This window comes from Sminthopsis crassicaudata, chromosome 4 (assembly GCF_048593235.1).
Source record: "Sminthopsis crassicaudata isolate SCR6 chromosome 4, ASM4859323v1, whole genome shotgun sequence".
NCBI lineage: Eukaryota > Metazoa > Chordata > Mammalia > Dasyuromorphia > Dasyuridae > Sminthopsis > Sminthopsis crassicaudata.
Window position 1 is genome coordinate 338730299 of NC_133620.1, and position 14901 is coordinate 338745199.

At 34.9% G+C, this 14901-nt stretch overlaps 1 protein-coding gene across 3 annotated transcripts in view; it reads right to left on the reverse strand.

Annotated features, from left to right (window-relative positions):
- The window catches only part of MAP3K3 (mitogen-activated protein kinase kinase kinase 3), an 88864-nt gene that overhangs the window by 20249 nt on the left and 53714 nt on the right, over positions 1–14901 (reverse strand). For all 3 annotated transcript variants that reach the window (XM_074260868.1, XM_074260871.1, XM_074260867.1), the window contains exons 8-9: positions 5789–5922; positions 619–692 (exon numbers count right to left, since the gene is read on the reverse strand). In XM_074260868.1, the coding sequence (XP_074116969.1) occupies positions 619–692; positions 5789–5922 (208 nt within the window). The remainder of the gene's footprint in view (positions 1–618; positions 693–5788; positions 5923–14901) is intronic.

A 14901-nucleotide genomic window follows, 5' to 3' on the forward strand; every position in this document is an offset into this window, starting at 1 on the left:
CATAGTTCCAAATTGCTCTCCAGAATGGTTGAATGCATTCACAATTCTATTAACAATGCATCAGTGTCCCAGTTTTCCCAAAGCCCCTCCAACATTTGTCATTATCTTTTCCTGTCATCTTAGCCAATCTGACAGGTATGTAGTGGTATCTCAGAGTTGTCTTAATTTGTATTTCTCTGATCAATAGTGATTTAGAGCACCTTTTCATATGATTAGAAATATTTTCAATTTCTTCATCTGAAAATTGCCTGTTCATATCCTTTGACCATTTATCAATTGGAGAATGGCTTGAATTCTTATAAAATTTGAGTCAATTCTCTATATATTGTAGAAATGAGGCCTTTATCAGACTCTTTGACTGTAAAAAAAGTTTTCCCAGTTTATTGCTTCCTTTCTAATCTTGTCTGCATTAGTTTTGTTTGTATAAAACCTTTTTTAACTTAATATAATCAGAATTATCTATTTTGTGATCAATAATGATCTCCAGTTCTTCTTTCCTTTCTCCTCCACAGGGCTGATAGGTAAACTATCCTATGTTCTTCTAATTTATTTATAATCTTGTTTTTTATGAAACATTTTAACCATAACTTAGTATGTGATGTTAGTTGTGTTACTTACCTATCTGCTGATCTGTCCAAGGATTGACAACTTCCTGACACAGAGTTCTCAGCACTGCTTAGGGGATCCAGCATCTGTAAAAAAACACCATATAGTATCCTGGCAGATGGAAGGCATTCATAATCTGCCCTTTTCTATCTTTTTCATCTATCTTACTCAGCTCCACACACTTTGATGTAGTAACACTTCCATCTCCTCACTCCAAGCATTTTCACTTGGCTGTGTACCCCTTGCTTGGAATGATCCTCCCCTCCCCTCTGCTTCCTAGCTTCCCTGGCTTCTTTCATGTCCCAGCTAAAATCCTACCATCTTCAAGAAAGCTTTCCCAATCTCCTTAATGCTAGTGCCTTTTGCTTCTGACAGATGGTTTTTATGTTGTTCCCCTCCCATCAGACTGGAGGCTCCTTGAGAATCCCCCCCTTTTTTTGTATTACCAGTGCTTAGCATAATACTTGGAATATTATTGGCATTTAATAAAGGTTTGTTGACTATATTTACACAATATTAGCTCTCTCTACTTTTCTTATGGTGAAGGAAGAGATATTTTTAATCATTTCTTGGGCAAAAAGCTTTGGATGCAAAATGCTGTGACAGTAGAAATGGCAAGATTTGGGAAATGTGGAATGAGGGAGAGTGAGTAGTTCAAGAAAACACTGAGACCTAAATACCAAGAAGATAAGAATGCAAAACATTAAATAGATGGTGATGCCTACAATATAAATAGGGAAGTCTTAAAGAGATGAAAGTTTAGGAAAATAATAAGTTATTTTAGACATATTGAATTTAACATGTCTTCAAGATGCAGTGTCTCTATTGGGTCTGTATCACAAAAAAGGGAAAAGGACCCACATGTGCAAAAATGTTTGTGGCAGCCCTTTTTGTAGCGGCAAAGAACTGGAAACTGAGTGGATGGAGAATTGTTGAATAAGTTAGATAGGTGAATGCTATAGAATATTATTGTTCAATAAGAAATTATTAGCAGGATGATTTTAGAGACCAGGAGAGACTTACATGAACTGATGATAAATGAAATGAGTAGGCAACAAGATTATGTGATGATCAATTCTGATGGACGTAGCTTTTTTCAACAATGAAGTAATTCAAGGCAATTCTAATAGACTTGGGATGGAAAGAGCCATCCACGTCCACAAAGAGAACTATGTAGACTGAATATGAATCAAAGCATAGTATGTTCACCTTTTGTTGTTGCTGTTTGTTATTTTTTATTTTTTTTTCCCTTTTTGATCTGATTTTTGTATGTGTGCAGAAGGATGAATATAGAAATATGTTTAGAAGAATTGCATATGTTTAACCTATATCAGATTGCTTGCTGTTTTGAGAGAAGAAAAAAAAAAAAACTGGAAATTTTACAAAGGTGAATGCTGAAAATTATCTTTGTATATATTTGGAAAAATAAAATACTAAATGGAAAAAAAAATATCTTCAGGATATCCAATTTGAAATCTCCAAAAGACAACTGGTAATTTAGGACTAAAGCTCAGTGGAGCTATGTAGTAGTTTGGGTGCCAAAATATAATGTTCTTTGTTTGGGTTTCCTGGAGGTCTCTGAGAGCAGCCTTCCTTTTAGTTCAGCAATTACTACAGGAGTAGCCAGGGGTTAAAGTCCAAATCCTTTATTATCTCTTTTAAAGTCTTGTCTCCTTTTCTGGGGCCCAGTTAGCTTTCTTAGAGGTCTATCTCTCTCCTTGGTTCCTAGAGCTTGAGCTCCCGCCTGTTTTCCGAGGCTCCTAGTTTATGTGCTCTACACTGAGTATAAACCAATCATTTTATCACTAGGAAACCATTATTTGTTGTAGGATTAAATCAGTGCTAAACTAGATTTAACCACTGTCTCCTCAGTTCCATTTAGTACCTTGTTTCAAGTTCTGCCCCATAACATCACTATAACTAGCTAAATCTGGGAGTCATCTGTATAGAAATAGTAGTTAAACCATGGGAACTGATGAGGCTACAAGAGAGGAAGTGTGTGTGTGTCTGTGTCTGTGTGTATAAAAATATCTTGGAGAAAGTGTCAGTAGTGTCAAATGTAGCAGATAAAAGACTGAAAAAGATTAAGACTGAGAAAAGACCATCAGATATGGCAATTAAGAAATCACAGATAACTTTGGAGAGAGCATTTCATTTGAATGATGAGATTAGAAGCCAGAATGCAGAGTTAAAAGAATAAGAGAAGAGAAAGAAGAGGTAGCAAGTACAGACAACTTTTTAAAATAATTTGGCTAAGAAAGGGAAAAAAGATCAATTGAGAGGGTGGTAGGGTCTAGTGAAGGTTTTTAAAGATAAAAGAGACTTAGACATATTTGATAGTGAGGGGGAAGGAGTCATGTGATAGAGAGAAGTTGAGGATTCAAGAAATGGAGAGTGGGATGATTGAGCATTCAATCTGTTGAAGACAGGAAGGGATGAAATTAAGCATACATGGGCTAAGTTTGGCAAAGAGAAGTGCTACTATTTTGTCAGAGACTGAGAGGGAAAGGAAAAGTGAGTAGGAATTAATCTCAAGGAATTTTGAGGGAAACTTATGTTGAATGGTTTCTGGGTTTGTTTTTTTTTAAGTAAAGAATCAAGATTCTCAACTGAGAGAGTGGGAGTTCGGGGGATAAAAATGTGGTCTTAAGTGGAGAAGAGGCAAACTGAAGTATACCTATAGTTTAATAAATTTTTCTTTTAAGTATTCAGATGCTCTAAATCTGTATTAAATACTGATTGAATTTCATTATCCATGGTGACTATAAGCATAAAGTAATTTGTCTGCTATGTCTATTTTTAGTGTTGCTTTGCATGAGATCATGACTGCTATGTCTGGCTTTTAAAATTAATCTAAAAGATAAAATTATGCTCCAACTCTTCATTTTTATTGTGTGAATCTTTTTGTTTGATGCTTTCAAAAAATAACGTTTAATTTTGCTTCCTAATCCATTCTACTAGTCTCTTCTATTTTTTCTAAGTTCATTCATTTAAGTTCATTATTATGTGTCTTTCCTTCCATCATATATACTTTCATTTCTCTTTTCCCCTCACCTAAACTTTTCTTTACCAAGAAGTGTGGAGAAAGAGAAGGAATGTGATCAATGCTAGTTTTCTATAACTGAAGTGATCAGCTCCCACTTCAAAGCTCCCTTTCCTTAAGTCCTACCCTATAGATGTATAACTAAATGCTTTGACTAATGCTTTTCTTTAAAAGTTACTGAACTCATCCTAGACCAAGTATGAAATATAACACATGAGTAGTCAAGAGATTCTCTCTTAACATCAACACATCTCCAAGATAAATATGGAAAAACTTTATTAAATTGCATCAATGCTGTATTTTTACTAAATACTTTTTATTCATTACTTTCTTACTTGGTGATTGAATCAACTCCTATTTGTGCATTTATTATCTCTAATGTACTTCTCAGATATCTATATATTCAACCTAAGATTCTCTCTTCAGTTCCACTGGATTGTCTAGACATTTTAAAATGGCTATTCAATAAACATTTCAAACTTAAATTGAACTCATTATCTGTTTCCCAAAATCCACCTCTCTTCCAAAATAATTTTTTTCTGATGAGAAGCCACCATCCTTTGGGTCAACTAGATCCACAACCTCATTGCTATCTTCCAAACCTTCACTTCTATTCATCTCACATATCTAATCAGTTGATAAAGCTCAATAGTAACTTCTTCATATTTGTTGCTTTTGCTCTGCTCATGGTCACTAACCCCATTCTGAGCTTCATTGTCGCTTGCCTAGATTTGCTATAGCAGTCTCTTCACTGATTTTCTTACACCAAGATTCTTTCCACTCCAATCTATCTTCCAAAGAGTTGTCAAGGTGATTTTCCTAAAGTGCAAATCTGACCATGTCACTCGCTTCCTTAGCAAACTTCACTGATTCTCCATTGTTTCTAGGATCCAATACAAGCTCCTCTGTTTATCTTTTAAAGCCCTTTACAATCTAGCCCCAATTTGTCAAAATTTTCAACCTCAAAGGAGATGTTATATAGTTATATAATATGTTATATGTTATATAGTTATATAATATGTTATATGTTATATAGTTATATAATATAATAATATATATTATATAATTTATATTAATCTCTTTCCTACCCAGGTTGAACCAAATTAGCCTTTTTATTTTTCTTAATATAGGACGCTTCATCTTTCATCTCTATACTTTTGCACTGGCCATCCCCATGCTTGGAAATAAAATTCTGCTTGGCAACTACCTCTTAGAAACTTTTGTTTTCCTCAAAACTCTGCTTGGGGCAGCTAGGTGGCTAGGGGCAGCTAGATGGTGCAGTGGATAGAGCACCAGCCTTGAATTCAGGAGGACCCAAGTTCAAATCTGATCTCAGACACTTAACACTTCCTAGCTGTGTGACCCTGGGCAAGTCACTTACCCCAGCCTCAGGGGGAAAAAAAAAAAAAAACAACTCTGCTTAAAGGACATCTACATGAAGTTCCCAGCTATTTGTGTCTCACTCCAATGTATCTTATATTTCTTTTGTATATCTTTTATATATATTTATGTGTGCTTGTTATTTCCCCACTAGACTCTAAGTCTCCTCTGATAGAATATAAGCTTCCTAAGAACAGAAACTTTCCTTTTTTATATTTGTATTCCCAGTAAGCGCTTATTAAATTCTTGATTAAAATTCTCTAATTCTGATTCCCCTTCAATAAGCAACTTCATGATTCTTCTTCTTCTTCTTCTTTTTTTTAAACTTTATTTCTATGGCTAGAAATTAAGAATAGTATCTTAGAAAATCTTTCCAGGAAAAGTACATCATTCTTTAAATTAAGAAGTTGATTTTCTGATATACAGATCAGTATATTGTGAACTTACTGTGGCTCAATAAGTAGGAGCCCTTATTATTGCTTAATAGAGTGGAAAAAAAAAAAAAAGATTATGAACCTGAAAAGTTGAGATTCAGAAAATGAATGAGCAACTTCAAGGCAGCAATCTGAAATAGTCTTCAAGTCTCACCTACCTTTATTAAAATCTTAAATCATTACTGTTTTATATCAGGCATCTTGATTTCAGATGATAATTCTTCCCCCCCCCCCCCAGTATCATTTCAATTCTAATCAGGCTTTACCCTTGGGTCAACATATAAGGTTTTACATACTTATGTGGTTCCTACACCTTCATACTCACACACTGTTCACTAGTCTCTGGAATAAATTCCCCTTCACTGTTAATACTGGTGTAAGATCCCTGTCGTGCGATGCGCTGTTGACGTTCTGGCACATAACCTGGGGGAGGTGAGCTTCGGCCAGGATTCTGGGAGCCTGTAGCACAAAAAGACAACTAAGTATCTTTGTTAACAGTTTTTAATAAAAGTTCAGAGAAATGAGCAGCAGATGTAGTGGGGCAAGTCCAGAGTTTCCAACCCCTAAACAAAGTTCATATATACTATAAGTTACAAGAACTACAATGGCTCCATTAACTAAAAAAACAAAACAAAACAAAACAAAACAAAAAAACCCAGCACAAATCTCTAAAATAGTCCCAGATTTCCTTATATTGCCATGGCTTCCCCCAATTATAACCTTTGGAATCTTAGCTCCAGAAAAAAACATGACTCAATCAAAAAAAGAGGCATAAATAAGAGCTTAGATTAAGTCATATGTCAAAATAAACTCTAGTGAACAAATTCTAATTGATAAGCACATATAGATAATATTTTCTAAAATTCCCAATCCAGAATAAAAACATTATAATTCACAATGAAGTAAGAACCAAATCCAACTAGAGGTAAGGAAATCAAAACCCAAAGAGGGGACATTATTTGACCAAGGTTACTCAGATAGAAGCTGGGGTTGGAACAAAGATCCAGAATTCTTTAACTACTCCATATCACTTGAATTATTCAAATCCTTTGAGCATGACATGATTCTTCTTTTTAATAAATGGCTTTTTAGTTTCAAAATACATGCAAAGATATTTTCAACATTCACTCTTGCAAAACCTTCTGTTTCAATTTTTCTCCCTCCCTTCCCCCACCTCCTTCCCTAGATAGCAAGTAATCCAATATATGTTAAACATGTGCAATTCTTCTAAACATATTTCCACATTTATTATGCTGCACAAGAGAAATCAGATCAAAAAGGAAAAAAAATGAGAAAGAAAACAAAAAGCAAGCAAACAACAACAAAAAAGCTGAAAAAAAATTATACTGTGATCCACACTTAATCCCCACAGTCCTCTCCTCTCTCTGGGTGTATATGGCTTTCTTCATCACCAGACCACTGGAACTGGCCTGAGTCATCTCACTGTTGAAAAGAGCCATGTCCATCAGAATTGATCATTATATAATCTTGTTGCTGTGTACAATGATCTCCTGGTTCTTTTCATTTCACTTAGCATCAGTTCATGTAAGTTTCTTCAGGTTTCTGTGAAATTATCCTGCTGATTGTTTTCTTATAGAACAATAGTATTCCATTATAGTCATACTATATAACTTATTCAGCTATTCTCCAGTTTCCAGTTTCTTGCCACTACAAAAAGGGCTATCACAAACATTTTTGTATATGTAGGTCCCTTTTCCTCCTTTATGATCTCTTTGGGATACAAGCCCAGTAGAAACACTGTTGTGTCAAAGGGCATGCACAGTTTGATGGCCCTGTGGGCATAATTACAAATTGCTCTCCAGAATGGCATAACACTATTCTTAATCAGAATCATTTGGGAAGCTGACAATATTCTCTTCTCTCTTAGAGTCTAGAAAAAATGACCAGTTCAAAATTTTGAAAGTAATAGTGGAAATTCTGTTACAATTTTCATTGATTAAAGAAGAGGGCTTGGCTGTTTAAACCTGAAGGGGAATTCCTCTTTCCCTGGTCCTATTGCTACTTATTTATTCCTTATCAAACCTCAGCTCTGGATTACTCCTCCCATCAGCCCCCTTTTGTCCTGAGTAGCAGCTGCTGAATGGGGCCAGAAAAAGAATCACAACCTTGCAGGCTGACCTGACAAGTTTCATTAAAAAGTCATGTTAATCCAGTTTCAACCAGGTACTTGCTTCAGCAAAGAAGTGTTATTATTCTGTGCTAATCAATCCCTTATCCCACTCCCTTATAGAATCTATTCCAAGTTTCTTTTCTTCTAGAGATCTATTAACTGCTAAGAACTATAGTCTTTTCTTCGTCCCCATCCTTTTTAATCAATCTACTACAACATGACTACTCTTCAGTTTCTTCCCCAGGATACTTTTTCCTTTTTGGATTTTTATGACATTGATCTGTTCTGTATCTCCTGTTGCTAATTGCTTCTTCTCAAATTTGGTTTTGCTTTCAGTCATCATTCATATCATGTCCATAATAAATGCTTGCTGATCTGATTTGACTTCTTTCTACCTTCATATCTCTTACCTCTATGATACACCACATATCTTGCTTCTATTCACACAGCCATCACTTGATCTAGTTTCTCATCACAGATTACTTAGATTATTGCAACACTCCTAACTGATCTCCAGGACTCAAATTTCCCTTCTCTCCAATAATGGTTTTCCATAAGCTCAGATCTGATCACAACTTCCTACTACCCAATCAACTCCAGTAGTTTTCTATCATCCCTAAGATAAAACATAAATTCCTTTGTTTAGCTTTCAAAGCCCTATATAATCTGAACCCAATCTGTTTTTACAATCTCATTGTACATCACTCCTCCATTAAAACTCCAAGGCCAAGCTGGACTTCTCTGTTCTTCACTTGACATTCCATCTCTCCCCTCCATGCCTCTTCACCAGCTATGCTCTATGCCTAGAATGCACTCCCTCCGTCTCACAGAATCCCTTTTTTCTTTTATAATATAGCTCAAGAACTACCAGTCTACATAAAACCTTTTTTGATACCCTCTAACTACTTTGAGAGAGCTCTCCTGCCTCCAAACTATCTTGTTTGCAAATATTATCTTTGTATTTGTTTTGTATCTACTTGTAGATGGACTTGTCTCCCCAGTTAGAATGCAAGCTCCCTAAGTGTAGCAATAGTTTCTTTCACTGTGTTGTTAGCCCTTATACACAGCACAATACCCAGCATGTAATATTAAGAGCTCTTTATGAATACTTGTTGACTGTCAATGGCAAAATGACTTCCAGAAGGATAACAGATAAAGAACTGGGAGGCACTTTAAGAGTTTATCTAGCCTAATCCCTTCTTTTTACAGCTGAGGAAAGTAAAGCTCCACAAGGTTAAAGCTTGTGGTTATCCAGGCAGTGAGTGGCCAAGTAATGACTTGAACTCGGTTCCCGTGATACCAAGAAGAGCATTTCTTCTATGGTACTATCTTCTCTGGGTGCAAACTCAAGGCCATCATCCTTTCCTCTCCTGATTCACTTTGTGCTTGTTACTGGCAGAAGAACACTGACTCAGTTGCCAAATGAAGTGTTATAGACCAGAGCTTCTTAAACTTTCCCCACTTGTGACCTCTTCTGAGAAATTTTTATGTGACCCTGGGTATATAAAACATAGGTATATAAATCAAACATTTTACTGATAATAAATCACAATCCTGCGACCCCCATATTTAGTTATAAGACCCTATGTGGGGTCATGACCCACAGTTCAAGAAGTTGGGCCATAAAAATCTTAGATTCTCAGGGAAGATTCTTCTGAGAGGCTTAACAACAAGGTGATTTGGAGCAGGATCTGTGCTGTAATGGACTGAAACAGACCACAGATACCTGACAAGACCCTCATTATAGATAGATGGTAACTTGACAATTAGGCTTCTTTGTGACCTGGATGGTCTAGGGTCCATTGAGAAACTTTGAGGCATGTCCTACCTTTGGGGAAAGCCCAGTCTCTTAATTTTTGATAGTGATAAAAGAGTTCCTCTGACACTAATACTAACACCGATGGAATTTTTGAGACTAAAAAAAGAGTCTGGAGAGCCTACAATTCCCTAGCTGGTTTTGCTTTCTAGGAGCTACAGAGAGACTTCTTGTTTGGTTTGTTGTATCCAGCAGAGGCTTACCATTGTGATTGACAAATATTAGCTGAGCATTAGAATGGCCCTTTAACCTATACTATTCACTCTGCCCTATTTTCACCCTCTTCCTCACTAAGCTTCTGACAGTTACATGTTTTTAACTAATTCCTACAGTTTCTGAAGTGAAGAAAAACAGAAAACTGAAAAAACTTTTGGAGTAATCTTGCTAGTTCTTAGTTTTTCCATTAACTTCCTCTGATAGACATTGGTTTAGGGAGACTTCCTTTTCCTGTCCACAGATGCTGGCCTGTGTACAATAACCCCTGGCCCGATGCCTATCAGATAGTAGCTGGCTCTCTGCAAGCCACAGCATGTATTGGAAAAAGTGAAAGTCCCTGACTGGAAATGAAAGCTCAAAAAATCTTTTGCCATTTTTTCCCAGGCTCTCCTGAGATTGGTGTATGAACCTCACATGAGCCAATCTCATTACCTATGGGTAAACCTATTCCCTTCTCAATGTCTCTACTGCTACTTCCTATGTGAAACTTTCCAAAATGATCTCGGCATAATGACTCTATTATCTGAATGCCTATGGCATTTTAAAATCAATTAAATGATTGTTTTATCCCCTACTGCCTTATATTGTAAATATTTATATACTTGCCTTCCCTTCTCTACAAGACCATCTAATAATATCTTATACAAGTTTGTATTCTGCAGTGATTAGTGGAATGCTTTTACCGCTTCAACGGATCTGTGATTTCACTTCCTCTCATTGACACAGTCTGTAAATCACTTCTAAGTTCTCATTTTATGTAATCCTGATCCATATTTTCTCATGGATTCTCTCATGAGGACTTAAACAGTATACTGGGAATCTTCTGTTTGGTCATTTTACATTTTATGAGTGTAAGTACAACGTGTGAGCTACCCATAAGTTACGTTAAAGTGTTTTTTAAAAATTAAATTATTTCATTGATTCTTTTCTTTCTTATATTACTAATTATTTTCCAATGACTTCTCTTCTTTTCCTCACTCCAATAGAACTTTCCTTTACAACAAAGACGTATATATAAGCAAAACAAGTAAATACTTGTGTGCAGAACACTGCTAGAAATATGTGTATCCCATTTATGTTCAAGATGTGTAACTTCATTGTCTTTTGGGTCACCCAGAGTTTTTTTCTTCAGGGATCATGGTTTCCAGGAGCTGTGGTCCTAGTATCATCAGAACAGTGGTGTTAAAAAGATGAATTTGTATGTCAGGGAGCAGCCTTAGATCATTAAAAGCACCTCACAATTTCCTAAATGTTCCTTTATATATACATATTTATAAATATTATATATATATTTCCTAAACCTACTTTCCTCAATTCTGAGCCCACCTTGTCCATCTACAGTGGCTGTCCTAGATAAATATACTAACTCGAAAGACTGTTAATCCAACTTCTTATCAGTATGAACAATATGGATTCTTTGTCCATTTGTTTTTTCTGGAGTAGCTTTTAAGCCAAACTTTTGAATAGTTATAATTTTATCCAGGACATTCTATAACCTCATGGGGTTTAATGCAACAAGCACAACGTTATCTAAAAATAGAAGCATCTAAAAACCTTACAAACTCTATAAAATCTGAGTCTATATCAGACATTTCTTAAATGAAAATACTTCTGGCAAATGCATATCGCCCTTGTCATATATCTTGCTTGGTATTAATAACTGAAAATTCATTGAACAGAGTTTTTTCTGTGATTGCATATCAAAGAATGTTTAATGATTGTAATGTAATATATGCAGACATGAATTGTTGGGAAAAAAAGCCTTTAAGGCTGTCTTTTGCTCTTACAAGGTCAAAAGCATTTTTTGAAATTAAACAATAGTCTGAGCTTGTATTTTTTATACTTTTCAGTCAATTGTGTGAATGTGAACATATAGAACATTTCCTGCAAATGTTTCCATTTCTTTCTCATATTTTCAACAAGGTTACCCATAAATCATCTACAACTCATTATCTTATAAAGATGAAAGAAGTAAATTTCCTTTTTTTGGAAGCAATATCATATTTGATTTTTTCTCTTCTTTTTATATCTTTCTCCTCACTAGCTTGTAAAATGATCCTTCAATGCTTCAGGTATGTATGTATTCAGCCAGATTTCTTGTTTGTATGTACTTGGTTTGATCTTAAAAAACTTTCTGAGTTAGCCTTACATGTCATTTCCACTTCTTCAAGTGATATACTGAGCAAACACTGAGGTAAATATTAAAATTTTAAATGTGTTGGTTCTACTACCATTAAAAATAAAAATCAATCATTATAAAAAAGTTCTTCATTATTCAGTTTCTGCCAGTTTCCAGAGTACTCCTTAAATGACTTGACAGCAGTTTTATGCCAAGTTTCTGAACCTTACATTTAACCTCTATTTTATGATTACATTTTTTGTCTTCCACTTTCCTCCTCCACAGTGTTTTGCAAATGAATTTACATCTTAGATTGTTATGCCCTTAATGTCAGGGAGCAGCCTTAGATCATTAAAAGCACCTCACAATTTCCTAAATGTTCCTTTATATATACATATTTATAAATATTATATATATATTTCCTAAACCTACTTTCCTCAATTCTGAGCCCACCTTGTCCATCTACAGTGGATGTCCTAGATAAATATACTAACTCGAAAGACTGTTAAGGTCTTCAAGGAAAGGCTGGATTTCATTTGTTGTAGATGTTTATAGAAGACTCTTATTCAATTATAATGAGGTCAGGAAACCTCTGAGGTTTCTTCTATCTCTGAAAAGGTGGACATGAAGCTAGAATGAAGGATAAGAGCCCTAGACCTGTAATTATATCCATGAAATGTGAACAAGATCTAGGAGGATATAGAACTAGAGATTTATGGTAGAACACATATAAAAGTCACACAGGTTAAGAAGATATTTATAGAATGCAATGTGTACTAATGGAGAAAGGACTCTCATTGAAGAGATCATGAATCTCTGTTAAAAAAAAACAAACACAAACCCAAAACAGATAAAATTTCTTATTTCTTACAGTCGATAGTGTATACACACACACACTTATGTGTGTGTGTGTGTGTGTGTGTGTATGTGTGTGTATTCAATGTTTCTTATAATTTTCAGGCTTCACCAAGTTTCCCTCTAATAAGTACTCATGGTATGGCAGTGGTTTTAGGTTCTTGAAGACTATGTCAGAGGAACATAAGTTATGGCAAATTCTGCAAAGTTAGAAAGCATTTGGACACATTCCTAGCATCAGGATATGAAGGAATTCATCATCAAAATGATAGTCATTTAGTAAATGGTTTTTAACCATGATAACTCATAAAATAAAGGGAAATTTTAAAATGGATTTTAATTCAGTATGGCTCCTTCTGCTTCCAGAGATAGATGAGTGGCAAAAACAGGGCAAAGAGTCCCCCAAAAACCAGTTTTCTAGTTTATATATATACATTAATTTAACTATTGATGCTCAATACAAGGGCTCTAAGTACCAATAGACTGAATTATGACTGGAAAAAGTGAATTACATCAATACTGACATTCCCATGATAAATGAAACCAGAACTTAAAGAAATTACACTTAAATTAAAGGATGGTTTCTCCTTGGGGTTCTTCTTGGAAAAGAAAATAAAAGAATAAGAAGATTTGGTTTCACTGAATCTTCCAGAGGGAGTAAGAAATATCATTTCATGGGATATTTTGGTTCCTATCTCTGACATAATCTACTTGTGTGATTGGACAAATCACTGAACCTCTCAGTATTCTAGGTAATTCTCTAACACTATATGTTGCAGAAAAAGAGCCACCCTGAAATGTCAGAGCAAATTTTCTCACCCAGAAATTTCTCATAACAATGAAAACACTGGATCAGTCTCAATCCCTATCATACTTTGGTTAGTAACCTTTGCAGTGTTCATAATAAACATAAGCAAAAAAATATGAAGATAACTACATCTCATAAGTTAATATTTGATGCAGAAAATAAAAAGGTAGAGAACATTTTAAGAACTTGATAAGTGCTTCCAAACTAAGTCAATATATACTCTAATACTCAGTGACTTCAATGCAAAAGTGGACATGGTAAGAACGATTAAAAATATGTTGGAAAATATAGTTGGGGTTTAAAAAATGAAAGAGGCCAAAGATTTTTAACTACTTAGAACGTTTATATCAATACAGATTACAAATATTTTAAGAAGGTTCTAGTGACAAAATCCTTAGCCCTGAAGTAAGAGCACCCTTCCAGAATCTGAGATGACTTGAAAAGGGACTAGGTGGTAGCACCCTCTTTTAAACTGGCTTGTTGAGAACACAACCACCAATTAGTCATGAACCTTAGAGAAAACAAATGCTCACATACATTCTTTTAGTCCAGCAACACTATCAGTGGTTGCCTAAAGTAAAAAAACTGCTAAATAAGTCAAAATTTAGTGATATGTTTATTCTGCACCTTCCTCAGGGAGTAAGACATTTTCATACAAGTTCAAACAGCCGACCCAGGGAGAAATACTCAAAACTCATCTCAATACTGATTTACAGAAAGTAGTCAGGTTCCCCTGGTGCTTTGGAAGAGCTGGAGGGTTTCAGCCTAAACTATAGATTAGTTTATCTGAGTCTAACTGAGTAATACTGACTAGAAGATTTGTTTTGTATAAATAACACCAGACACATTTAAAATTTTCTTTAAAAAATTTTAAATAATTTTTTTCGTTATGGATTGGCAAACATCAGCAAGCAAATATTTCCATATGCAAAGAAAAGGAAGACTGCATATGAAACCATAAATCTACTATGCACAATTAAAAAAAAAACCATCTAGTTTAACATGGTAGTACTCCACCAATCTTTCTTGTCTCTCTGAAGCTTCTTTCTGCATATTTTTACACATTCTATTGACACTTTTTTCTTTCATATCATTTCCCCTAATTCTCACATTCACCTCATTTGTAATAAATAAGTAGAGTTAAACAAAACAAATTTGTATTATATTGATCACAGGTACTATTTTATTACTTCATAATATATTATAAGAAAAACTGTCATAAAGACGACTGAAACACCTTATAGTTACAGGTTGGTCAGTAAACTCAACAGAAAAAAGGGTGAGGTTTCTTATACATATTACGTCATCCCCAAAATAGGTTCTGTTATTCAGACTCCAGGAATCTAGTCCCAAAGATAGTGAATTCTACGAATGATAAGTTTCAGTTTGTTATTTTTTTCCACAGAGATCTATGTTAGAAGCTTCTTTCCCTGTTGAGACCTACAAATCTCTTTTTAGCTAACCAGTAATTGAACAATAGAAGAAAAAACAAA